At 49.1% G+C, this 22,783-nt stretch overlaps 1 protein-coding gene across 6 annotated transcripts; it reads left to right on the forward strand.

The window, feature by feature from the left end:
• The first annotated feature begins 7,800 nt into the window (after positions 1-7,800).
• MRPS18A (mitochondrial ribosomal protein S18A) lies at positions 7,801-22,714 on the forward strand. 6 transcript variants are annotated; one of them, XM_057700167.1, is made up of 6 exons: positions 7,801-7,941; positions 14,879-14,910; positions 17,664-17,771; positions 19,037-19,160; positions 19,387-19,456; positions 22,298-22,714. In XM_057700167.1, the coding sequence occupies exons 1-6, from the start codon at positions 7,830-7,832 to the stop codon at positions 22,440-22,442; spliced, it is 591 nt and encodes a 196-aa protein (XP_057556150.1). In that variant the 5' UTR covers positions 7,801-7,829; the 3' UTR covers positions 22,443-22,714. The 6 variants fall into 6 exon arrangements, with proteins under 6 accessions (XP_057556150.1, XP_057556148.1, XP_057556149.1 ...); XM_057700165.1 differs by having other exon boundaries at positions 20,204-22,440; XM_057700166.1 differs by having other exon boundaries at positions 20,207-22,440.
• Positions 22,715-22,783: the final 69 nt, after the last annotated feature.

The following is a 22,783-nucleotide window of genomic DNA, read 5'->3' on the forward strand; positions in this document are numbered from 1 at the left end:
TAGGTGCACAGTTGCGGCACACAGGCTCAACAGTTGTGGCGCGTGGGCTTAGTTGTTCCACGGCATGTGGGATCTTCCCGGAGTAGGTATCGAACCCGTGTCCCCTACATTGGCAGGAGGATTCTTAACCACTGCACCGCCTAGGAAGTCCCTTTTCTTTTTTTCCGCTTCCCTATTTATTTATTTTTTTACTTATTTTTGGCCACACTGCACAGCTTGTGAAATCTTAGTTCCCCGACCAGGGATTGAATCCGGGCCCTCGGCAGTGAGAGCTCGGAGTCTTAACCACTGGACTACCAAGGAATTCCCAGGCCACTCTTTGTTTCTTTCTCCTTTCTGTTCCCTAGACCATATGGAGAGCATGGCTGGAGCTCACGCCATCAAATAGGACTAAGAGGTAGCAGAGCAACCAGCTAGAAGGGTCTTGGGTTCCAGAGTTCTTTGCCATATTGTCACTACTATTTGGAGTTTTCTGTCATGTGTAGTTGACCCAACTCCTAACTAACACAGTGGTGACCATTTCTTGGCTTTCTTGTCCAGCACTTTCCCTTTCTCTTGAAACAGCACTTCCCTGCTTTGGGGAAACTCCTCTTTTTGCCTTTTCTGCAGCTTCTCCATCTAGTTCCACTGGGGCCTGCCAATCTTAGTGACTCAACCTCTGCCTCAAGGCTGGGAATTGCTGGCAGCCTCGCAAGGAGAGAACAATGAGGGAATAAAGGCAAAGTGCAGAAAGAAACAGAGACGGGGAGGGGAGAAGAGCCGGAGAGCCTGGAGGTGGTTGAGTCTGCGACTCCAGGTATCCCGAGGCCCTACTGAACCCTGCCCATCCTAGGTTGGTTCTAAAACGTAGCAAATGTCCTTCTGCAAACAGGATGACTGTCACAACTCAGAGTCCTGGCTAATGTGGGACTGCATGTAACTAAGGAGCCAGAGGTAGGAGGCAGACAAGCACTGAAGTGGCAGGAAGGGAAGAGAGAGAGAGAATGCAGAAAGAGCAGATGGAAGAAATCCCCCCAAAGGAGGTGATGGGTGGGCCATGCCTTGAAAGAAGTGAGGGGTTCTGACTAGGAGGTGAGGGAGGGCACTCCTGAAGAGGAACATGATGGAGGTGGAGGAGGGAAGGCAAATGAGCAGGGGTGGGTTTTAAGAGTCTGTGAGGGAGAAGAGGGAGGAAGAGTGGGAAGGGGAGGGGAGGCATGTCACGGAAGGCCCCTCGTGTCCAGCTGCAGAGTTGGGACTTTATTCCCCTTAGTCAGCAGTGCTCAGACTTTAGTCTTCCAGGAGTTCCTTATAAATGCAAATTCAGACACCAGCTGCGGATGAGGATGGACCAGGAAAGTGATTGGGGTGTTTAGGAAAATCAGACAGAGGCAGTAGAGTAGATTGGAGATGGGGAAACTGAACGTGATGGGCAAATTGAGGTATTAGAAGATGGTGGAAATTTAAATGATAAGGAGGAGGGGGAAATCATGAAATAACTTTGAAATTCATGAAACTTATGAAAACTTTGGAAATTGGACGAGGGCAGTCGATGACTCTGAGCAACAGGGAGCCCAACCGCCCTGACGCATTTATCAGGAAGGTGATGGTGGCCTTAGTTAGACATGGTGTGTATTTCAGCTCCTTCAGAAAAACCAAATAAAAATTTCTGTAGGCAGCTGGAGCCAGAGGCTGGAGCTCAAAGAAGCATTGCTGTGGATTTTGGACTTACCAGCCTCAAGGTGAAAGCCGAAGGGTGAAAATGTCTGAGACTCTGAAAGAGAGCAGAGTGGGGAAGTGAAAGCTGAAGACTGAACTCTACTAACCTGGGTTACAAGGATGGGAGAGTTCACAGAACCAGAATTCTAGAACCAGACAGGACTCCTCACAGATGGAGAAACTGATGCCCAGAGAGTGTGAGTGTTTGACTTCAGGTTGCCAGTTCATTAAAACAGAGCCTGATTTTCAGTCTGCAACTCCTTCCTTTTGCTTTTGTAGGCGTCCCCATGTGTGTGCAGGGGACAACATTTCCCTACGTGCCATTTTATACCCATTTAGCAAAAATATGCCAATAATTCCAAAGTGTTCTAAGAGGTTAAAAACCTTCCCCTTATCCAATAGCTGAATTGAGGCACTGGGAGAAAGAAATCTGATGAGTTTCTCAGCCGGACAGGGACATAAAGACCTTTTCTGAAAGGGCAACCAGCCCTCTGCAGAAATGCCCCGTCACAGCCAGGGCTTGCTTGGTTTGGGAGGAAACTGAGTGGAGTGGGTCTCAATGGCCCCCACCACTGGCTGAAGCTGAGGTGAGGTGAATGCCAGCCAAGTGCTGGGGGTCCAGACTAGGGTGCGCTCACTTGGAGAGGCTTCTGGCCTGGGTCTGGGGAGTGCACACAAAGGACACCGCGGGCTTTCTCTCCTCCCAAAGTTTTGTCTGGGGCCTCCTTCCTCCGGCCTCACTTTCCAGAAAGGTTCTGGGGTGCTGAAGGCCCCCAAAGCTGCTTCTCACCAATCCCATTTCTCTTTTGTATTTTCCCCCCTTATCCATAACAGGGCAGTAGCATGCCCTGGTGATCCAGCATAGAAATGAGTCAGTTTTGCTTTACAACGAATCTGTTATATGGTACAGTTAAGTTTTATGCACTTTTCCTGAATGTGTGTTTTATTTTTTATTTTTTTAATTTTTTGAAGGGAAGAGGTGGGAGGGGAGAGAAAGCAAATAAACCCAAGGCTAATCATCCAGTTTATAAAATGTTTCTTTATCAGACAAGAGCTTTCACCCCTGGAGAGTGTTCCCCTGATGCATGTAATCATTTGTTCAGGAAAGGCACATAGTAGCTGTTCAACTGAAACTTGCTGGCCAAACGAATCCATGAAGGAATAAGGAGTAAGATGAATAACTTGGACAGAGTAAACTCTTGGTGAGGAAAAGAAACAACATTGAAAACCTGACGGAACGTATTGAATGAGCAAGACCTCTGGGACACACCCCGATTGTTTCCAGGCCCATTGCGTCAAACAAGGCACACCTGTAGCTAGAGAGGCCACCACTGAGCAAGCAGTTCTTTGTCAAGATCTCCTCACCCACCCCCACTCATACCTGTTTGGAGGCAGCAGCCCAAACAGGCAGGGAACTGCCCTTTTTTAAAGGTCGTGGGAAACCAAGGTGAGCAGCCAGGCGAGCCCAAAGCCAGCTGTCCCTGGCTGTCACCCCAAACCCGACTGAGGTGCTGTCCCTTCTCGCATCTGCACAAAGCCAGTTGGGGAGGAGGGGCAGCGGCTGCAGAGGAAACCAGACCCTTGTTGGGAGGCGCCCAGCCCGGGTCACAGTGTTGTTATGGTTTGAGTCCACCAGCTGGAATCAGCAGGAGGTTTGTAAGGAAACCACATTAACTAGGAGAAGGCAAACAGGACCATCACTCCTTCTGGCAGCCCTTTCTCCCAGTTTCTCTCTCAGCCCCCTTTCACCCCTGTCTCTGCCCCATCAGCTCTCTCCACCTTCCCGTGCCTTTTCGCTGCCTCTGCTCGTTCACAGAGAACATCTGAACATCTGTGTGGCTCTTGGCTCTGACCCACTCTTCCTGGGCGAGGTGGGAGGAAGGCTGGAAGAGCACACTCATCCACAGCTGGGACCAGAACTTCCTCAGCCCCAAAGCCATAGACATGCTGACCCACCCATGGTTTCCTAACTCTTGCTTTTGCTCTGACCTGAGCCAGCTGTCTTGTCAGCCGGCAACAAGTCACTTAGACCAGATCATCTCTGCTGCGAGTTAAAGTTTTCCTTGGCAAAATGAACATTTCTGGGTTCATCTGTTATGAATGTTTCCCTGAACATCTTCATTAGGACGGTTTACTTGGGACTTGAGTTCTCTCCATATTCAAGATCTAGGGTCCAGGACAAGGGGTGGGGGATAGAAGGAAGATTTCCTTGGAAAATGGGGTGGAAGCAAGGGGGCTGGGCTCCTGGGAGGAGCAGGTGGACCCAGTCTCACTGCTGCCCTTCAAGTTCCAGGATTGCTACTGCAGCTGGAAATGGTTCTTTCCCATGTATGAGAGTGACTCTGCCAAGAGCCCCTGAAACACTAGCTCTTGAAAAGATATCCCTTGGGTGGCAACTACCACTTTGCAGCCCCCAGAGAAGGGCCCTCACTCCCTTATATCCCACCGTACAGTTGTACTTGAAAAAGCAACAACGACAAAAACGATGACATATCCAACTGGGTACAGGGGTATATACGACTCATTAGTGAAATAAAAGGTGCTATTTTTGGAGTAGGGAGATAGGTCTTAGAAAATGTGTTTGAATTAAAAGCAACCTAAATGCCTAGTAATTGGGGATTGGTTATGTTACTGCCAGGCAATGAAATAGTATACAGCCATTTAAACAGTGCTAAAGAACAGAAAAAGAGACCAAACAGAGATTCCAGAAATAGATCTATACCAGATAAAAATGCAATGGAGGAAAGTAGGATATTTTTAATAAATGATGCTGGGTCAGTTAAATATCACTATGGGGAAAAAAACCTGAATCTTAATCCCAATCTCAGACCACACAATAAAAAAATTCCAGAGGAGTTTAGATCTAATGTGAGAGTTAAACAATAAAGTTTTTGGAAGAAAACATAGGAGAACATCTTCACGATCTTAACAAGGGAAAAAAGTTAAATAAGAAACCAAACAAGCCAACCACAAAGGAAAGAAACCTAATAAATTACACTATGTTAAAATTAAAAACACAGCTTATCAAAAAATGTACAGCTGACCCTTGAACAACACAGGTTTGAATTGCATGGGTCCATTTATACAGATTTTTTTCAATAGTAAATACTACAGTACCACTTGATCCTCGGTTGGTTGGTTCCACATGAATATGAAGGAAGCTCAGATACAGGGCAACCTGGTATACAGAGGGCTGACTACAAGTTACACTTGGACTTTTGACTGCGTAGAGGATCAGTGCCCTAACCCCATGTTGTTCAAGGGTCAGCTGTAACACAGAGGAATGAAAGACAACCCACAGAGAGGGAGCCGACATGTGCCATACATATATCCAACAAAGGACAAGTAGCCAGAACATATAAAGAACTTCTGCAAACCAATAAGAAAGGCAACCCAATCTAAAATGGGTCAAAGACTTGAATAGATATTTTGCTAATGAGGATAGATAGCTAGACGGCTTGTAAACATATGAAAAGTGACTCATCCTCATTTAAGCATCAGAGAAACGTAAATTATATACACAATGAGATCCTACTGCTTCCTCAGCAGAATGGCCAAGATGAAAAGCAAAAAATATCAAATACTGATAAGGATGTGGAACAACTGGGACTGGTACAACTACTATGGAAAACTGTTTGGCAGAATCTACTTAAGCTGAGTATACACATATCTTATAACCCAATACTTCCACTCCCAGATATATCCCGAGAGAAGTTTGCTCTTGTGTTCACCAAAAATCAAGTACAAGAATGTGCATCACAGCACTATTTGTAACAATCCCAACTGGAAATTATCTAAATCCTATCAACCAAAGAAAGGATAAGTAAATTGTAGAAAAATCACAGTGGACCATTATATGGCAATGAATGATGACAATATATAACAATACAGGTGAATAGCACAAACATGATGTTGCTAAGCAGTTGAAAGCAGACGGAAAAGAGTTCACGTCACATAAGATTCTATGCAAATAAAATTCAAATGCAGGAAAAAGTAATTTATGGTGCTCAAGTCAGGAAAATGATTACCCTTGGGCAGGGGGTTGGGGGAGTAGTGCCTGGAAGGGGATGTTTGGGAGTGCTAGTAATGTTCTACTTGTTGGTGTGGGTAACATGTTCCCTTCATGAAAATTCATTCCAGTTGCACACTGATAACTTGTATACTTTCTTCAATAAAAAAATTTTTTTTAAAGTAAAGGCTAGTCTCTTGAGCAAGTCTGGTCTCCCAGAATTCTTTTTTCATGGGGCTAATTACGCATGAATTCAGAAAAATAAGATATTACAAAACAAAGAATATGCACAGTATTATCTCATTTTGCTGAATGCAAATAATGCTTATCTCTGGATTATAGATATTTCTTTTCTCTTTGTTTCTTTTTTTACAATGATCACATGTTACTTGTCATTGCAGAAAATATGTTATTTTTTTAAATAAAATTTGGTTATATTAAATTAGGATATGACAATGAAGAAAGGGTTAGCACTCAAATAATTCAGCTCACTATGTCCAAAACAAACCTTGAGTGGGGCTCTGTTACTGCCTTGGTCCCAGTGGATCCCCAGAAGTTGAGGACTTGTAAAGAAACAAGAGGTGTGGTATAAGCAGAAAGGGCTCAAGGTCATCTGTACAGAAGGAAAGTAGAAGCTACAAGGACAGCCAATGATTTCCTGATCCTGGCCAGAACACCTCTACATACTACCAAAACTCTCTGCTCCAGTCCTAACCCATGTGTCCGTCTCACCCATCTATATTGACCTCTCTTCGCAGGACCTGTCTTTGCTGAATGCAATGTTTTAAGGAAACCCAATGCCACGTTTCTGCTGCTCTCCTCCTCTCCAGCGATACCCCTCAAGGTCCCCATACAGCAGCTGCTCTACATCCTCTTAGTCCACCAGCATGACAGTCCCAACTGGAAGATGGACTCCTTCCCTCCCCCTCATCAGGAAGTGCCCTGCCATTTAATGAGCCTGACTTTCCCATCTATGAATCAGAGTAGGATAGCTAGAAAATCCCCCTTCCTGTATGGAAAAGAATACCCTAACCACCATGTGGAAGAATTGAGCTGTGAATGGCTTTCCTTTCTTATGTAGCTCTAGGGGAATATTCTATACATCCTGCAAATCCAAAACACAGAAAACTGGGCAGTTGTGTTTTCTTTTTGGTACTATAAGCTTCCTTATTAGGCAAGAATGTCAAACTTGTCAAAAGTACCTAACACAAGGCCATCTCACTAATTGCCCTATCCTCACAAAAACCGTATAAAATATGTTCTACCCATTCATTCAACAAGTATATATTGTATTCATTATGTCAAGCACTGTGCTAAATGCTGGAGATATGAGAGTCAAGAAAAAACAATGTCCTTGCCTTCAAGGAGCTTACAGTCTGGTGGGGAGACACACATTACACCAACACATGCAAAACTGAAACTGAGCGGGGTACTAAGATGGAGAGGTATCCGGTGCTGAGAACCAGTAACAGAGAAGTTAAGACTCTAATGTGGAAATGAAGTTTGAGCTGAGCCCGGAGAAATAAGTTTCCCAGCAGCCACAGAGCAGGCAGAGGAAATAGCTGTGCAAACGGCCTGGAGCCAAAGGGAAGCGCCAAGTTATGAGAATGAAAGACTTGGCGGGATTCGGGGGGAACTGAGGGGGGACCGTGGCGGAGGCGGGGCGGGGGGTGGGGTAATTAATTTTATCCCAGGTCTGCGGGATACCTGATGTTCCAGAACCATTGTTCCTAACCATTGCAACTTTTCTGGTGCGGACTTATGCCCAGCCTCAAGAAGTTGAAAATCCACATCTCACTTGCAGAATAGAAAAAGTTTTAAAGAAACAGGGATAGTGCATGTGATTTTACCGAAGCCCGCCCGGGAACGAAAGAGACTTTGGAGACTTCGAGGACTGGCAGACAGAAGCTTAAGACCTCCCTAGACTCTCGGAATAGAGCACAGGCTCCACACAACGCCTCTCCGCTTTGCTCAAAGCCGGCAGAAGTGTGGAAACGCAAGTAACGGACAAGAGTAACGGAGCTGGAAACCCACAAGGCGCACACTTCCTGCCCACCACTGCGGCTGCGCGCGCGCCGTTCCGGAAGCGGAAGTGCACAAGAGGTCAGCTTTGGTTTTCAAGATGGCGGCGCTCAATGTGCTGGTTTTCGGTTGCGGAAGGCTGCTCCGAGGGCTCCTGGCAGGCCCGGCCGCGAGCATCTGGGCTCGGCCTCCAACTCGCGGGTTCAGGGAAGGTGAGTCCTGCGTCCTGGTGACCTCCCGAGGTTGAAGAAGAGAAGCGAGGGTTGCTTCCTTCTGCCCCCGTGCGCCCCTCCCTACCTTTCCTTCACGCGGCTCTGAAACGTCAGAGATGCTTGCGCTCCGAGAGTGCTTGCAGTTCCTTTCCAGACCCTGATGCTGTTATCTTGATCTCCCACCCGTCTTGAGTGTCCTCATGGGTGGGGGCGGGGGGATGGAGATCGGAGAGAAAGGCCTGCTTAGTTAGCAGGGGCAGAAGAGAAAGCTGTCCCGGGGTTCAGAAAAGTTTTTGGTTAGGGTCTGCTTGTTAATTGTCCTTGCCGTTTTCCCCGAACCGCCGCTTCCTTCACTAAAGAATTTCGGTGCCGTCAGAGAAGGAAATCTAGATACCCTCCCCCAGGCCACTCTTTACAGTTTCTCATCTGAAAATGCTATAATCTGATGGCAGCTTCTTCTGCCCGGGCTACTAGTCTCCCTGAGAGGTGGAAGCTAAGGTGGAAAGGCCGTTGAACAGCTGTAACAGAGGCATGTGCTGGATGGTGGTTTTGCTTTTCATTAATCTTAAATCTGGAAAGGCAACCTGATTCTAGTGTTGAACCGAGAGCTTACTGAAGGCCAAGTGCTGTACTTTAGACTGTCAGGGGATTTTAGAGGAAAAAAAAAAAAAATACAGCCCTTTTCCTGAGAAGTTAGGTTCTAATAAGAGGATATGATCCACTCCAGTAAATGCAAGTTAGGTATTACATGAGGAAGTACTGGGAGATTCGGTTACTGGAAACAGCAAACCGAATTGGAAGTTTTCATGAGGGAGGTGTGTCTTTAATAGGCTCATAAAAGGATGGAACCTGGCAGAGAGTGAAAAGGCCTTTCAGGACATAGCCTTCCTTTGTGCACTGCTGGAATTAGGAAAGGATGAGTGATGTGCAAAAGAAGTGAACTGGTTTTGTGTGTGTGTGTGTGTGTGTGTGTGTGTGTGTGTGTGTGTGTGTGTGTGTTTTCAAGATCTGCCATAGTGTTGACCAGCATATCCTTTAACTAAAGCTGAGAAGTATCCAGAGGAAAATAGTGATCATTTTGGCCAAGGGGAGCATAAAAGTCCAGAAAGAAGTGCCTAATGAAGAGAGCATTGGATTTGTCTCAGAAAAGGTCTCTTTTTTTTAGCTTTCAAACAGCAATTTCAATGGAATGGCAGACTGGGAACCCAGTTTGGGGAAATCAAAAAGATAGTTCATGAAGAAATGAAAATAGGTGTGTTTGAAAATTTTAGCTATGAAGGGAAGATGGAACGTTTGCTAGAAAGAACAATAAAATCCAGATACTGCCTGGTTAACATTAGATAAACTAATCCATTGATAAAGAAGGACACCAAAGAGATCATGCTGACAATAAAAGGGACTTGGATAAGGTATTTCATCTGTTCCCGTGCTGTAAAATAGGCATATGCCGATAACATTTTTGAGGGCATCTACCAAGTGTCAAACACTAATAGCTGCAACTTACATATCCTTTATGAAACTGAAAGTTGAAAACAATTCTTTGCTATGTTCCTAGAGGATAGGCAAGAGGAATAGTTTTGTTTTTTTACAAAGGAATATTGGAGATTTGAATTTTTCAGTTGGAGAGTTTGTGAAATGATGGGCTATATGATGAGATGGGCATTTGAAGTCTTCCTCGCCATAACCTGGTATTCTCTGTGTTAGACCTAAAAGGTAAATAATTGAATCGATGTGCTCTTACATGAAGGCATTACCCTATTCTATATTTTTCTTGAGCACTACCTACCTCCAAAACCTTTAAAAGGAAAAAAAAAAAAAAAAAAAAAACCTTGTTATTCTATCCATTATGTGTGAGGCATAAAGAATTACACATGTAGCTAATTTTGACTGGTCCCAGCTGGTATATTTGACACATAAATAATATTGTACACATAGAATTTAAAGTCATGGAGAGGAAGGTGGGCATCTTGCTGAAAATATTCAAGCATTCTATTTTTTCGAAGTATCAGATAGCACTTAATTTTAGTCAGAGTTCATGGGCACTCAGCACCACTGCTCCTGCTTCTCTGTCTTAAGCAGTGATTCTCAACTGGAGACAGTTTTGTCCCTCAGGGAACATTTGGCAATGTCCAGAGGCGTTTTTGATTGTCATAGCTGGTGCTCCTGCCATGTGGTGGATAGAGGCCAGGGATGCTGCTAAGTATCTTCCACTGCACAGAGCAGCCTTCCATAACAGAGAACACCTGGCCTGAAATATCAGTTCCGCTGCTGTTGAGAAAGCCTGATCTAAAGTTTGACAGAGGGACACACAAAACCAAAGAAGATGATTATGGAAGAAATAAGACTAAAGGAAGACAAAAAATGAAAATTGTGGTTTGCTAAGTGCCTGCTGCAAGCACTGTGCTAGGTTTTCCATGTACATTTATTCAGTCTTCTCAGCAATCCTTAAAGGTGGATATTATTGGCATTTTTACAAATAAAGAAATCCAGTCCAGAGGTGTTCAGTAGCTGCCCAACATCACACAGCTAGTAAGTGGTGGAGTTGGAAGTACAGCCAGCACTCTTCCCTCTCCACCAGTACCATCACCTTGGTACTCCATGGCAGGGCTTCCCTGTGGTTCCCTCCCTTCCCTGAAAGCTCTTGTCAGTTAACTTGCTGGAGACCATTTAGTGCTTTCATGATTGACACTGTCAGACCTAGCAAAGATTAGACCTTGTTCCTGCCTTGTCATTCTTAGAGCCCTTGTGAAGGAAATGCATTTAAAACAAGAAAAATAAACATATATGCCTATCTGAGTTAACAGTAATGATCAGTCAGACCCTCAGAGCAGTGTGTTGAAATGAGTAAAGGTTGAAGGGAATTTTCTTCATCTTTTCCAGTTAGCAAAGGAAGCTTTCTGGAGGACTTAGCATTTCAGACAAGGATGTGCCTGGCAGGATAGGCAGCCCTGTAACTAAAAGCTTTGAGAGAGGAGTGAGCGAGTTGGGGGTTTTAAAGAATTCAAAAGACTTAGTCCAGAGTGACCTGCTAGTGGAAGGAGATTTTTGTATAGCAGTAAGACTCCTCGTTTGAAGGATAGTGCAGAGGGACATTCCCTCAGAGGTCCAAGGAAAAAGGAAGGGGTAGGTAATGAGAGAATCAGAAAATTTTAGTGGCAGAATTAAAGATGAACAGAAGGGAGCAGAGCTTGAGCGAGGAAGGAGTTTGAGAAAAGTAGTCAATGGCCACACTTCCCAGACATGCCCTCTACTCCCTGACCCTAAGATCGTTGGTGCTACCTTTCAGCCACCTTGCCATTTGGTTACTCCATCCCTTCGTACTCTGCTTGGGACTTGGTTTCCATGGGTCCTTTCCAAGCAGGACCTTGGTCTCTGGGAACTTCCTGCAGCAGTGCCCTCCGTTCCTCGTCATGCTGCTCTCCTCACTTCCTCCTTCACTAAACAATTGGGTCTTTACCTCAGAGCAGTTCACTGTGTCTGTGTTTATGTGGCCATCAAAGTCTTTTTTGCGTTCACTGCAATCTCACCGCGATGCTGTTTGCTCTAGACTGTTACAACTCAGTTATCTTGGACTCCATCCTAGGCGAGTGTTTACTGAAGGACTCGAAGGGCCTCTTTACGAGGCATGGACTTTATTAGAGTGAAGTTCCCATGCTTGGTTTAGTTCTCTTTTCTCCTCTAGGGCAAAGACTGTGTCTCCTATTAGGTTGCAGCTGTCCACGGTGGGTGGAGCCCAGCCGTGCACTCCTCGCGTGCTCAGCACATCTGTTGCCTCCTGTGGCACAGGTTATTTGATGTGTATGAGAAGTGCCTATCTTAGAAGATTTTGGCCCTTAATCCTAGTTTAGAAAACTGCTTCATATCTTTCCTTCGTTTACTTGATACAGCCATATCTCGAAACACAAGAGCAATTCTGTCTTTTTCTAAACAAGTTTTCAGCGAGTGACTAACAGTTTTTTGTTAGTCCAGCTTTTCTTAGCCACCCCCACTTCTCTTGAATGGAGAGGAGGCCAGGGACAAATGGATTTCAGGTTTTGTTTGGTTTTGACGTTTCTGTATGCGCGCTGAAAAGCAATACTATTTTGATTCCTATCTCCTGTTTTCAGAGGCTTGAAATCTACTAGGGCTTCTTCAGGCTCCAGTGGGCCCTCTGCCCTTGCACTGAGACACCGCCCTGATCAATCTCTGTCCTGTGTGAGTTCTCAGGTCATTCCTTCGACAGATTGTCTCTGCTGGATAAGCATCTGCCTATTGTTTTAGCCACGGACTTACGGTGTGATGATTCGCTGGCTCCAAGTTGCTGTGTGGGGAGCTCGTGAGCAGTGGAGCTTGCCACAGGCTTTGATCTCTCTTCCAGGGGCCAGTGGGATGACTTCAGGGTTTGGTTCTTTGCCGGGAGTGATGTGTGTTTGGCTAGACTTGTTTACCTCATGGTTAGGACCCAAGTGCCTCCACGGAGAAGGGAAGCACATGTTTGTCCACTTCAGGGCACTGTTCTCACGCCAACTCAAGTGGTAGCAGAGTGGGTCTCTCCTTTTGGTTCCTGTCGGGATTCTTAAAAACTCACCCCCCACCTGTTGTTGCTCATACTGGGTCACCCTCCGTCCCTCTTCCAACTGGGTTTTTTGCAAATTTGCAAAGTTTCCAGGGTGCCTGGCAGCCCTGCTGGGCTGGGGCTGGGCCCTTTTGCCCCCCTACTTTTATAGGCTGATGCGGTGCAGTGACCGTCTCCCTGCAGCTGTACTGGCCTCCAGACTGAGTACCAGGTTGAGTCTCATCCACATCCCGTTTAGGCTGGTCTCTGTTCGGAACAAGTAGATCCGTGTGTGGGGTGACGCATTTTCTCTTAGGGAGAGAAACCTAGTTTGTCTTTGAATTGATAAGTATACAGTGTTCTCTGGAGAAAGCCTTGGGGCCTTTCTGGCTGTTGTTACTCCTTTGTGTGTGTGGAGTTGGAGTGAGGGGCTCTCAGGTTGGTTGTTTGGCGTAATGAGTCTATGAATGGCCATGTCCAGAAAATAAACGGGGGACAGTTCCAGGCAGTCTGTGTCCAATTTAGTTTCGGTCACAGAACTCAGTGATCACAGATGCTGCTGTGGGCCTCCGGGTGTGTTAGAATTGCCACACTTTTTTTTCTAAGACATTTTCATTCTCTTTTTACTGTTTGTTTTTTATTGCAAAAGCAGTACATGTTTATTTTAGAAACTTTAGAAAATCACCTCCTGCCACCACTGAAGTGCAGGGGTATTACCATTTAGGTGCATAGCTGCAGGGGTCTGGGAGCCTCCTATAATCCGTGTCTAACTGTGTGTACACTTACAGATGTGTTTCTAGGGCGAGGTCCATAACTTTCATTAGGTTCACAAAGTTAACCTTAGGCTCTTTCTAATCTGTACTACTTCTTTCCTTGGCTAGAGCTGAGTAGAACTAATTGTGGTAGCCAAGCTGCTGTTAAAATATGGTTTTAGTATTTGGGGAGACAGTTTGCAGCCCAGCTATGTGCACTTACGTTTTCCGTTACAGTAATTAGCATCATGAAGGGCATCAGGACAAGTATTTTGCTCCCCAGCATTTATGGAGCATCTGCAGTGGGCCAGTTCCTGTGCTGAAAGCCATGGCTTCTCTCTTTCTAAAGAAACTAGGAGGGGCTTCTCTGGTGGCGCAGTGGTTAAGAATCTGCCTGCCAATGCAGGGGACACGGATTTGAGCCCTGGTCTGGGAAGAACCCACATGCTGCGGAGCAACTAAGTCCGTGCGCCACAACTACTGAGCCTGCGCTCTAGAGCCCGTGAGCCACAACAATTGAGCCCATGTGCTGCAACTACTGAAGCCTGCGCGCCTAGAGCCTGTGCTCCGCAGCAAGAGAAGCCACCACGAGAAGCCCGCACACCGCAACAAAAAGTAGCCCCCACTCGCCACAACTAGAGAAAGCCTGAGTGCAGCAACAGACCCAATATAGCAAATAAACAAATTAATTAATTAATTTTAAAAAACAAAAGAAAGAAAGAAATTAGTAGACGAAGGGAGAATCTCCAAGAACTTTGATTATATTTGCCGAATGTGGGTTATTAGCTTGGTTCTTCCTTTGGATATTGTTGAAGTTGTCTTTCTGCATCCTAGTTAGATAAGAGGAAATATGTACAGCCTGACATGCGTGCAACTTAATTGTCTTGTCCTCAGGTTTTCTGACTGCCTCAGCGAAGAGCTGAGGGAGTCCCTGTCGGTGTGGCACTGCAGTACTCTCCTTGAAATTCTGCCCGGACCCTGTATCTACAGGCCTCTCACTCCCATCTCTCCCGTCACCCCTCTCCAATGTGGATAACAAAATGCACTCCTGCGGGGAGAGGAGAGGATTCGATTCACACAGCTGCCCTTGTGCAGCTTTAACACAAAGCTCTCAGGATGTTTCAGGAGTGAACCGGTCTCATTACTTATCCACTGTGGGGCCCCTGGAGCAGTGTTAGTCCAGTGCTGTATCTTGGATTGCAGACTCGTCAGGGTCAGGAACCATGTTTGTCTGGTTCTCTTCATGAAAGAACACGTGCAGTGGGTGTTTTTGAAGGCCTTTTAGTGGCTTCTGCCTCCCCACCCCCAGATCCTGGGCCGTTATTGCTAGCCACAGCAGGGCAAGATCTTGCCAAGTACCTTGGATGGAACCAAGATGAATCTCAGCTTAGAAAAGCAGAAGCAGTGTGGAGACCCTTAATCCCAGAAAGATGATATGACATGGGCATCTGGGCGTGCTCCCACCCAGCCTCAAGGGCAGAGAGCCTTGGCACTGGGAGGTGAACCTGCACACTTCCTCTTCCGGGTCAGGGCTGTGGGAGCGTGCACTGCGAGGGCTCCATTTTCCTGTGTGTGTGGAGTTTGAGCTGTTATTTGAGACTCCCTGTTCCTTATGAAACGGCTGACCTCATTTTTCCCCTTATCTCTGTAGTGGTGGAGGTCCAAGAAGGGAAGACGACCATGGTAAGTATCATCGAGTTGGCCGCTTCTGACCTCTAACGCTTGGCGCTTCCTTGCTGCTCCTCTGAGGGAGGGTGGGGGGCCCCAACTGGACTCCTGGCTTCAGGATCCACTCCCTCTGTGACCATAAATCCCACAGTCTACTATTTTCAACCTGTGTGCGAGAGTGTGTTTAATCAGAAACAGTCGCTGTGCCTGCACTAAGGCATCTGTTACTTGATTAAAGTGGCCTTTTGTATGACGAGGGCTCAGAGGTATTTGCTGATACGTTCTTTGGCAGGTGATAAGTCAGTTTTCCCAAGGGGAAACTAAGGTAATGGCAAGACTAGAGAGAGTAAGTTGACCCCAGGCCAGGAGCCTGGACCTCAGTGTCTTTCCTTTCTGCCTAGAATGACTAAGCTACTCCTTCAGTGATGTAGTTAGAAGGTGACACTCTCTGGGCCCTGTGCTCACAGCTGGTGCTCTGCCTTGTCTGTTGGTAAGAAAGCTGGAACAGTTCTTCACCCACCCACTCCCCGCCTCCCTCACTGGGCCCATCTCACCTCCCTTCCCCTGGGAGTCATGGGGCCTAGATTATCCTATAATCCCTAAAAGACAACGTTGTTTTCACATGGCGTGCCACGCCTCCAAGAAATCCGCAACCACTCCACAGAGTTCCCAGAGGCCTTTGTAGCTTCCATGTCAACCAGGGATTTAACCCTTTGGCAGCAAGCCAAGCTCAGTCCTCCCCAAGGCCTTATCCTCAGGACAAGCCTTTAGGGTTCCCTCTTTGGATCTCCTGCAGAGCACTCCCTCAGCCTTTTCACTGCTTAGCTTCAAAACAGTTCTTTCTAGGGGGCTCCCATTCCCTTAGGGCACCTTGTTTTGGTTCCCTTGCCTTTATCTAAAGCCGAAACAAGCCTTCAACCTTTAAAATCCATGCTGGTGGAGAGAAACACATCTGGCTTTTGAGTGTGAAGAGTGTTTTCCTGTGGGGTGTGAATTTGCTGTTGGTGGAATGAACATAGATGTATGTGGCCCCATGAGAGCCCTTGGCAGAGGGAGCCCAGCTGTGCCCGGAGAGGCGCTCCGTGGCTGACTTTGGTTATTACTCCCCCTCCAGGGTCTCACTTTCTTCATCAGTAAACTAAGATCATGATTCCGCCCACACTAGGCTGTGGGGTTAAATGAGATGATACATAAGGACCGTTATGAGCACAGAGCCGGGTCTACAGTGGGGAGTCAGTGAATGTCAGCTCTCCCCCACCAGCCCCACCTTGACCCCTCCCAAGTCCTTCCATACACCCGCACGTTTTCCCTAGCACACGCTCCATTTCTGGCATAGCTGTGGTGGCCTTGGCAGAAAGGCAGTAACAGTACCCTGCACAGCCAAGCCTTGCTTCCTTTGCCTTTTGCCAGTTCTCCCCTGGGAGACAATGTTGCTTCCCTCCCAAAGCCTCTCAGGCCTGTCCCAACCTCACTGTGATAATCCGTGGCCTCAATCAGCAAGGCTTTCTAAACTCCCCTTCTTACAGTTGGAGCTGATGCCCAGATCATGGCTTATTGCGCTTAGTAATTCCAAGGCTGTGTCACAGGATACAGCAGCCATGGCGGAGGTCACTTCACACATGGCCTCAGCAGAGTTTGAAAGGTGGCATCCAGAGTGATAGGAGGAGGGGGACTTCCCTGGTGGCGCAGTGGTTAAGAATCTGCCTGCCAATGCAGGAGACGGGTTCAAGCCCTGGTCCAGGAAGATCCCACATGCTGCGGAGCAGCTAAGCCCATGCACCACAACTACTGAGCCTGTGTGCTGCAACTACTGAAGCTCACGCACCTAGAGCCCATGCTTCACAACAAGAGAAGCCACCACACTGAGAAGCCCACATACCTCAATGAAGAGTAGCCCCCACTCACCACAACTAGAGAAAAGGCCACATGCAGCAATGAAGACCCAATGCAGCCCAAAAAAATAAAATTAATAAAATTAAAATTATTGAAAAAAAAGAGAGGGCAGGGGAATGTATCCTCCACTCTGTGTTTTTAGAGAGAGAGGGGAGGAAGGGAGTGCACCCAGTTGTCTGCTTGTGTAGGCCTGGACTGGCTTTCTCAGCCTGCCACTGTTGGCATTTGGGGCTGGCTGGTTCCCTGTTGTAGGGGCTGTCCTGTGCATGTAGGATGGTTAGCAGCTTCCCTGCTGGAGGCCAGTAGCACCCCATCCCCCCACAGCGATGATCAGAAATGTCTCAGACATTGTCCATTGTCCCCTGGGAGGCAGAATCACGCCTGGTTGAGAACCACTGGCATAGACTTACCTCTGTCAGATGAAGCTGGAACCTGCAGTTTCCTCTGAGAAGGATATGCAGGATGGGAGGGAGACTTCCTTTGGACTCCACATCCTTGCACAGTTTGAAACTTTTTACCATGTGCATTTATTACTTTTTCCCAAAGCAGAGAGAGGGAAGCATAATATTCTGGAGTTTTTGTCTTTTTGAGGAAGGAAAGGTAGCATTCAGCTGATACAGCAAGCCCCTCCCTCTTGCCACCAGCATTAAGTTCAGTTTCTACTACCCTTGCAGGCCACCAGACCCATCTCTGCGGCCAGTGTCCAGCAGCTGTGGAATCAGCACTACGGTTCAGGCAGAGAGACCCATTAGGTACTCCCATGAGGCCCCCAGAGATGAAGTCTTACCAGCATTCCTACCACTTGGGGGGTTGCTCGAGGACCAGAGGCTCCACACAGCCCTCTCCCTCATAAGCTCTCTTTCTTTGCCTCCTAGATTGAAGGCCGAATCACAGGGACTCCCAGGGAAAGTCCAGATCCCCCCAACCCCTCCGGCCAGTGCCCCATCTGCCGCTGGAACCTGAAACACAAGTATAACTACGAGGTGAGTCTGGGCCCAGACACACATGTCTGCCTGTCTTGGAGCTCGTGTTCCCTGTGGGCTTAAGCAGCATCTCATGGAGCCATCAAGACAGAAGCATTTTGTCCAGAGGCTCTTAACCCTAGCTGCACATGAGAATCACAGGGGAAGTTTTAAAAATGCACAGGCCCCACCCCAGGTGATTCTGTTGGCCTTGGGTGGAGCCTGGCCATCATTCGTTTTTGAAGCTCCCCAGGTGATTCTCGTGTGCAGCCAGGGTGCGGAGTCACTGACTCAGCTGATGGTCTGGTTGCGGTCAGTTCAGACCACCAGGGCCCTGGAGCCCAGTCTCGTGGGGCCGTGTTCCCAAGGGGATGGAATCAGAATCTGGGTTTGGCTTCGCTCCTTTTATAATGAGGGCGCGTCTGGAGAGTCCTCACTGTGATCTGGGGACTCATCACTCTCTTTCCATAGTGGAGCTACAAAGACCCCTGTTTGCTGTAGCTCTTCTAGAGCTGTTGTTTCACAAGAGAGATGACAAGAGTGAACAACAGTAGGCGAGCTGCACGGGGTGCTGCTCTGTGTGTAAGCGCCTACAGGGCGTAATTCACTTAGTTTGCACAGTTTCCCTATGAAGTAGGTGCTGTTTTCATCCTTGTTCTACAGATGAGAAAATTTGAGGCATGGCAGAGTTAATGAACTAGCCTCAGATCACCCAGCCAGTAAGTATCAGAGCTGGGCTGCACACTCTGGGGGTACAAAACCCAGGCAGTGCCTACGCTGCCAGTTGCTACTCCACATTGCATCTAGAGATGAGGGTCTTCTGGGCTGTGGCTGTAGACTTTAGGGACGGAAATGGTACTGGTTTTCCCTCTTGTGTGGAAATACATGACATACTCTCTACCTCACCCAAGGAGGAGAACACACCTTTCATCACCAGGAAAGATACTGTGGGTGCATGAAAGCTTGTTAACCTTCTTGAAGAGTTCCTGTTCTCTAACCTAGTCTACCAGAAGACTCTTTCATGGAGGAGCTGAGAACTCTTGGGATTGGTAATGGGGTCAGGAGATCTTGCTAAGTTGGGATTAAACTTTTGTTAGGGTGGAAATAGCAGGCCCACGTGCAATGCTCTGTATGGAGGGAGTGGTCTCAGGTCGGTTCCCAGGGAATTCTCAGCCTCTTGCAGTGCTGGGGTACAGCAGTCTGCCCTGGAGGCCACTCGGCCCTGGCTCCCCGGCAGCAAGCACCTATCCAGATGACCCTCGTCCCCCGTTTTTCATTTCCACTAGGATGTTCTGCTGCTCAGTCAGTTTATCCGGCCACACGGGGGCATGCTGCCCCGAAGGGTCACAGGCCTGTGCCAGGAAGAGCACCAAAAGATTGAGGAGTGTGTGAAGATGGCCCACCGAGCAGGTAGAAGGCACCTCTGGCTAAAAGGGGCGGAGGGCTGTGGGCACCATTTCCACCCTCCAGCTGCCCCGTGTTCCAGCCCCCCTGCAAGGGCAATAGGAATCCAGAGGCTTCATTATATTCACCTGCCAGTGCCAGCCGCCCACCCCCTTGGGCTCTCCCTCCAGCCCCCAAGAGCTGCAAGAGAGCTGCAGAGACTGTCCTCTTAAATGCTTTTCGTTCCACTCAGGTCTGCTCCCAAATCACAGGCCTAAGCTTCCCGAAGGATTTGTTCCAAAGAGCAAACCCCGACTCAACAGGTACGCAAACCTGGGCTAGGGAGACCGTCTCCTGGAGCTCGTCCCATAGCTCAGGAAAGCTGGAGCGCTGCATCCCTTCCAGCCTGAGCACCCACCCCATCAGTCCCACCACTGTGCACGCCTCTGTTACCCTCCCCTGCCGGCCTCAGCCTCTTTCTTTGTCCCTTCCCAGTAGGGCACTTAGCACACCAGTAAGAAGAGTAAGAAGGTTTGTTGGTTGGGCATTAGAATGTGCTAATCCTCTGTTAATGACATCATACTGGGTTGCCATGGGAATGTCAGAGCACTTCTACAAACTTTCAGTAATAGCACTGGGGTTATTAAAGGGCAAAATAAGGCCTTAGAAATAGAAATGGGAGGGCTCTTGGGGGTATGGCCACTGTATATAGCTGTGCAAATCGTACACTGCAAAACTTTAAGGCAGCATCCAGGTAGACTAGATTGTGAATGGTGCTCTCTAGAGTTGCAGTTAACAAGCTGCACGGCTGCACATGGCATCCCATGAGGTCCTGAGGTTTTGTAGAGGAGGAGAGGAAGGCCCTTAGATGCCAGAATCAATCAGTCTGCCTTTCAGCCTGAGCAGGGTGGCCCGCTCTGGTGTAGGAACAGATTCCTGTCTAACACTCAAACAGCTGTCTCTGACATTCCCACACTCACATACTCCTAGAACTATAATATGCCCTTGTGGAGAGGAGATCCAGGTCTGTAAAATTAATGTTGGTGTTTCTTCTTGTTCTCCCGTATCAGCAGCACCCCCCTCCTTCAGCCTCTCCCACTGCCACTGGAATTGCGCTCTATGGTTAAAGCAGAGCAAGATACCCCACCCCCAGCACCTAGGCTGATCCCCAACAGAACCATGGAGGATGAGAGGCCAGGCAGATACCAGCCATGGATTGCTGGGCTGGGGGTGCAGGGCCAGAGCCGGGTCTTCACTGACGCCTCGCCAGCACCCTGGCCCGTCTCCACCTGCACCTCCCACACTGCTAACTGGGCCATCTGCCAGCAGCCCCGGGGGAACGGGACATATTAACCTCTTCCTGTCTTTCCCAAATGTGCCGTGGACCATTTGGGGGTTGAGCCCACCCCCACCCTCCCTTGTTAAGAGACAGCAGCAGGCCTGAGGACACAGTCCTTCCTGCCCTCGGGCCTTTGAAGCAAAGCCAGGCTCCCTCCCATATATCCGGTGTCCTTTAACGTGACACGGGATTGATGACGTGTGGGGGCTCTTGGGTTGCAAGAGGCCATCCTGGGGAGGAGAGAGACTCCTGGCTACAAGGAGGTCGATTCCTTACAAGGGACTTTAGGATTCCATCCAGAGGTCCTTAAGCTGCCATGCACTGGCCCAGGCTCTGCCAGGCCCCGGGGAGCCATGCATCCTCCTTCCCTGCCCCTTCAGGAGAGGTAGGGGGACGGAGCTCGATTAGAAAGGAGCCTTGGTTCTTCTTAGAGCCGGAGTGTTCCCAGAGAACCGACCGGAGGCCCCCAGCCCCCTCCCCCACCAGCTGGCTGCTCCTTGTGGCACAAGCATCTGGCCCAGGGCCAGCTGGGGTCTCTCCAGGGTGGGAGAGGCAGGGGGACTTTAGGGCAGCAACTCTGGAGAGCCTGGTGAGCCTTGGGATCTTCTGCAGTCTTCAAACCCAAGAAGCACCCCTGTGGGGGAGCCTGCTCCCACACCCCGCCTCTTCAGCCACTCCGTCTGATGCCTGGGAGATGCCAGCACAGGGGCCTGCCAGGTCCCAGCACTACCACAGGCCGGGGCCTCTGTGCAGTGGGTCCCTGGGGCCGGCCCACTGCACAGAGGCCTCCCTGCTGGGGCGATGACAGCCACCGTGGATGTGGGGAAGTCCTCTCTTGCTTGCCCACCTCGCACGTGGCATGGATGTCAACACGCCCCACAGCTTTTACTTCCTCTCAGAGCTCAGAGCAGAAGACAGAGGTCCAGGGGAGCTCAGTTGGAATGTATAAATCAGCAGTCCTTTTTTCACTCGTATCTGAAAACTCTCCACCATGGTTATTCATTTTCTTTCATTAAAACCTCTCATTTGAGGGTCTCTAGAGGCGGCTGGGTTGAGCCCTAACCTAGTGTGGAAGCAGGGGAGGATCCTGGCCTTTGCCATGGCTGAGCTTTCAGGACGAAGGGTGGGCCTCTGTGGACAGGATCCAGGTTTCGTTCTGGACGGAGTAAACCCCAGTCCCAGCCGGCATGAGCCACTTTTCCAGGAACTGTCAGGGCCCTGCCATCCCCAAAGGAGGCCAGAGGACTGTGGGCGGCAGCCACCTTCCCCCCACCTCCCCTACTTACAGGAACCTTCCTGAACTAGGTCTGCACCCATGGGCCCTCACCCTTGGCCCCCATCTTGGGGCGGGTAAGGGGCCGGGATCCTGCACCAGTCATGCCCGCCCAGGCTTGTTCCCTGCGGGCTGGGGTGGCAGAGCCAGCCAAGTGGGGAAAAGGGAAGGATTCCTCCAGGCCCTTACATCAGCCTCTCCTCTCCCCACGACCGGGCCAGAGAGGGATGATCTGCTCTCTGAGCAGCCTCTTCCTCCGCCTCCTCCCCCAGCAGATACAAACATTGACGACTCATGAAGATCAAGGGAGCACGTGGCCTTGGGCTGCCTGACCCTGGCCACACACGCCTGCAGCAGCAGGAGCCCAGCCCATCTGTTTACAGCACACTCGGCAGTTGCTCCCAGGAAAAGCCCCTTCTCCTCAAGAAGGGAAAACTGGTGAAAGGGTTTGGTTGGCCAAGCATGGCTTGGGCCCGAGGAGGCCGTGCCCACGGTCCCAGCCGCAGCATGGGCTGCCAGCCCTCACAGCTGCCTCCCCACTTCCCTCCACAGGTACCTGACCCGCTGGTCTCCCCGCTCCGTCAAGCCCATCTACAACAAAGGCCACCGCTGGAACAAGGTGCGCATGGCTGTGGGGTCCCCCCTCCTGAAGGACAACATCTGCTACTCGAGCAGGCCTTTGGTGCTGTATCACTGACAGAGCAGGGCCTCCCGAGAGCCAGGCCTGAACTTGTCCTGCACTCCCGCCCCATCCCACCAGGGCGGCCCGGCTCCTCCGATGTGGATGGCATGAGGGGTAGCAGGTCCAACACCAGTGCCCTGGCCCTGCCCTGCCGCAGAGCTGGGAGCTGGGGGCAGGCAGGGCAGTAGAGTCCCTGGGCAGCTGCTGGGGTCTTGTGACCGGCCTGGGCTCAGTGCTGGTGGACAAGAGCTTTGCTCACAGGAATGTTATAAACCAGGCTTGTACTCACCCACTGAGTGTGCGCTCACTGTTTGGGGATTGTGGGGGGTTCGGCCGGTTTCTGGCCAGTTACCGAG

This window comes from Hippopotamus amphibius, chromosome 11, assembly GCF_030028045.1.
Source record: "Hippopotamus amphibius kiboko isolate mHipAmp2 chromosome 11, mHipAmp2.hap2, whole genome shotgun sequence".
NCBI lineage: Eukaryota > Metazoa > Chordata > Mammalia > Artiodactyla > Hippopotamidae > Hippopotamus > Hippopotamus amphibius.

Coding starts and splice junctions, on each gene's coding strand:
- MRPS18A (XM_057700165.1), top strand. CDS start 7,830: ATGGCGGCGCTCAATGTGCTGGTTTTCGGTTGCGGAAGGCTGCTCCGA. Junction 7,942..14,878: donor AACTCGCGGGTTCAGGGAAG/GTGAGTCCTGCG, acceptor TTATCTCTGTAG/TGGTGGAGGTCCAAGAAGGG. Junction 17,772..19,036: donor AACACAAGTATAACTACGAG/GTGAGTCTGGGC, acceptor CATTTCCACTAG/GATGTTCTGCTGCTCAGTCA.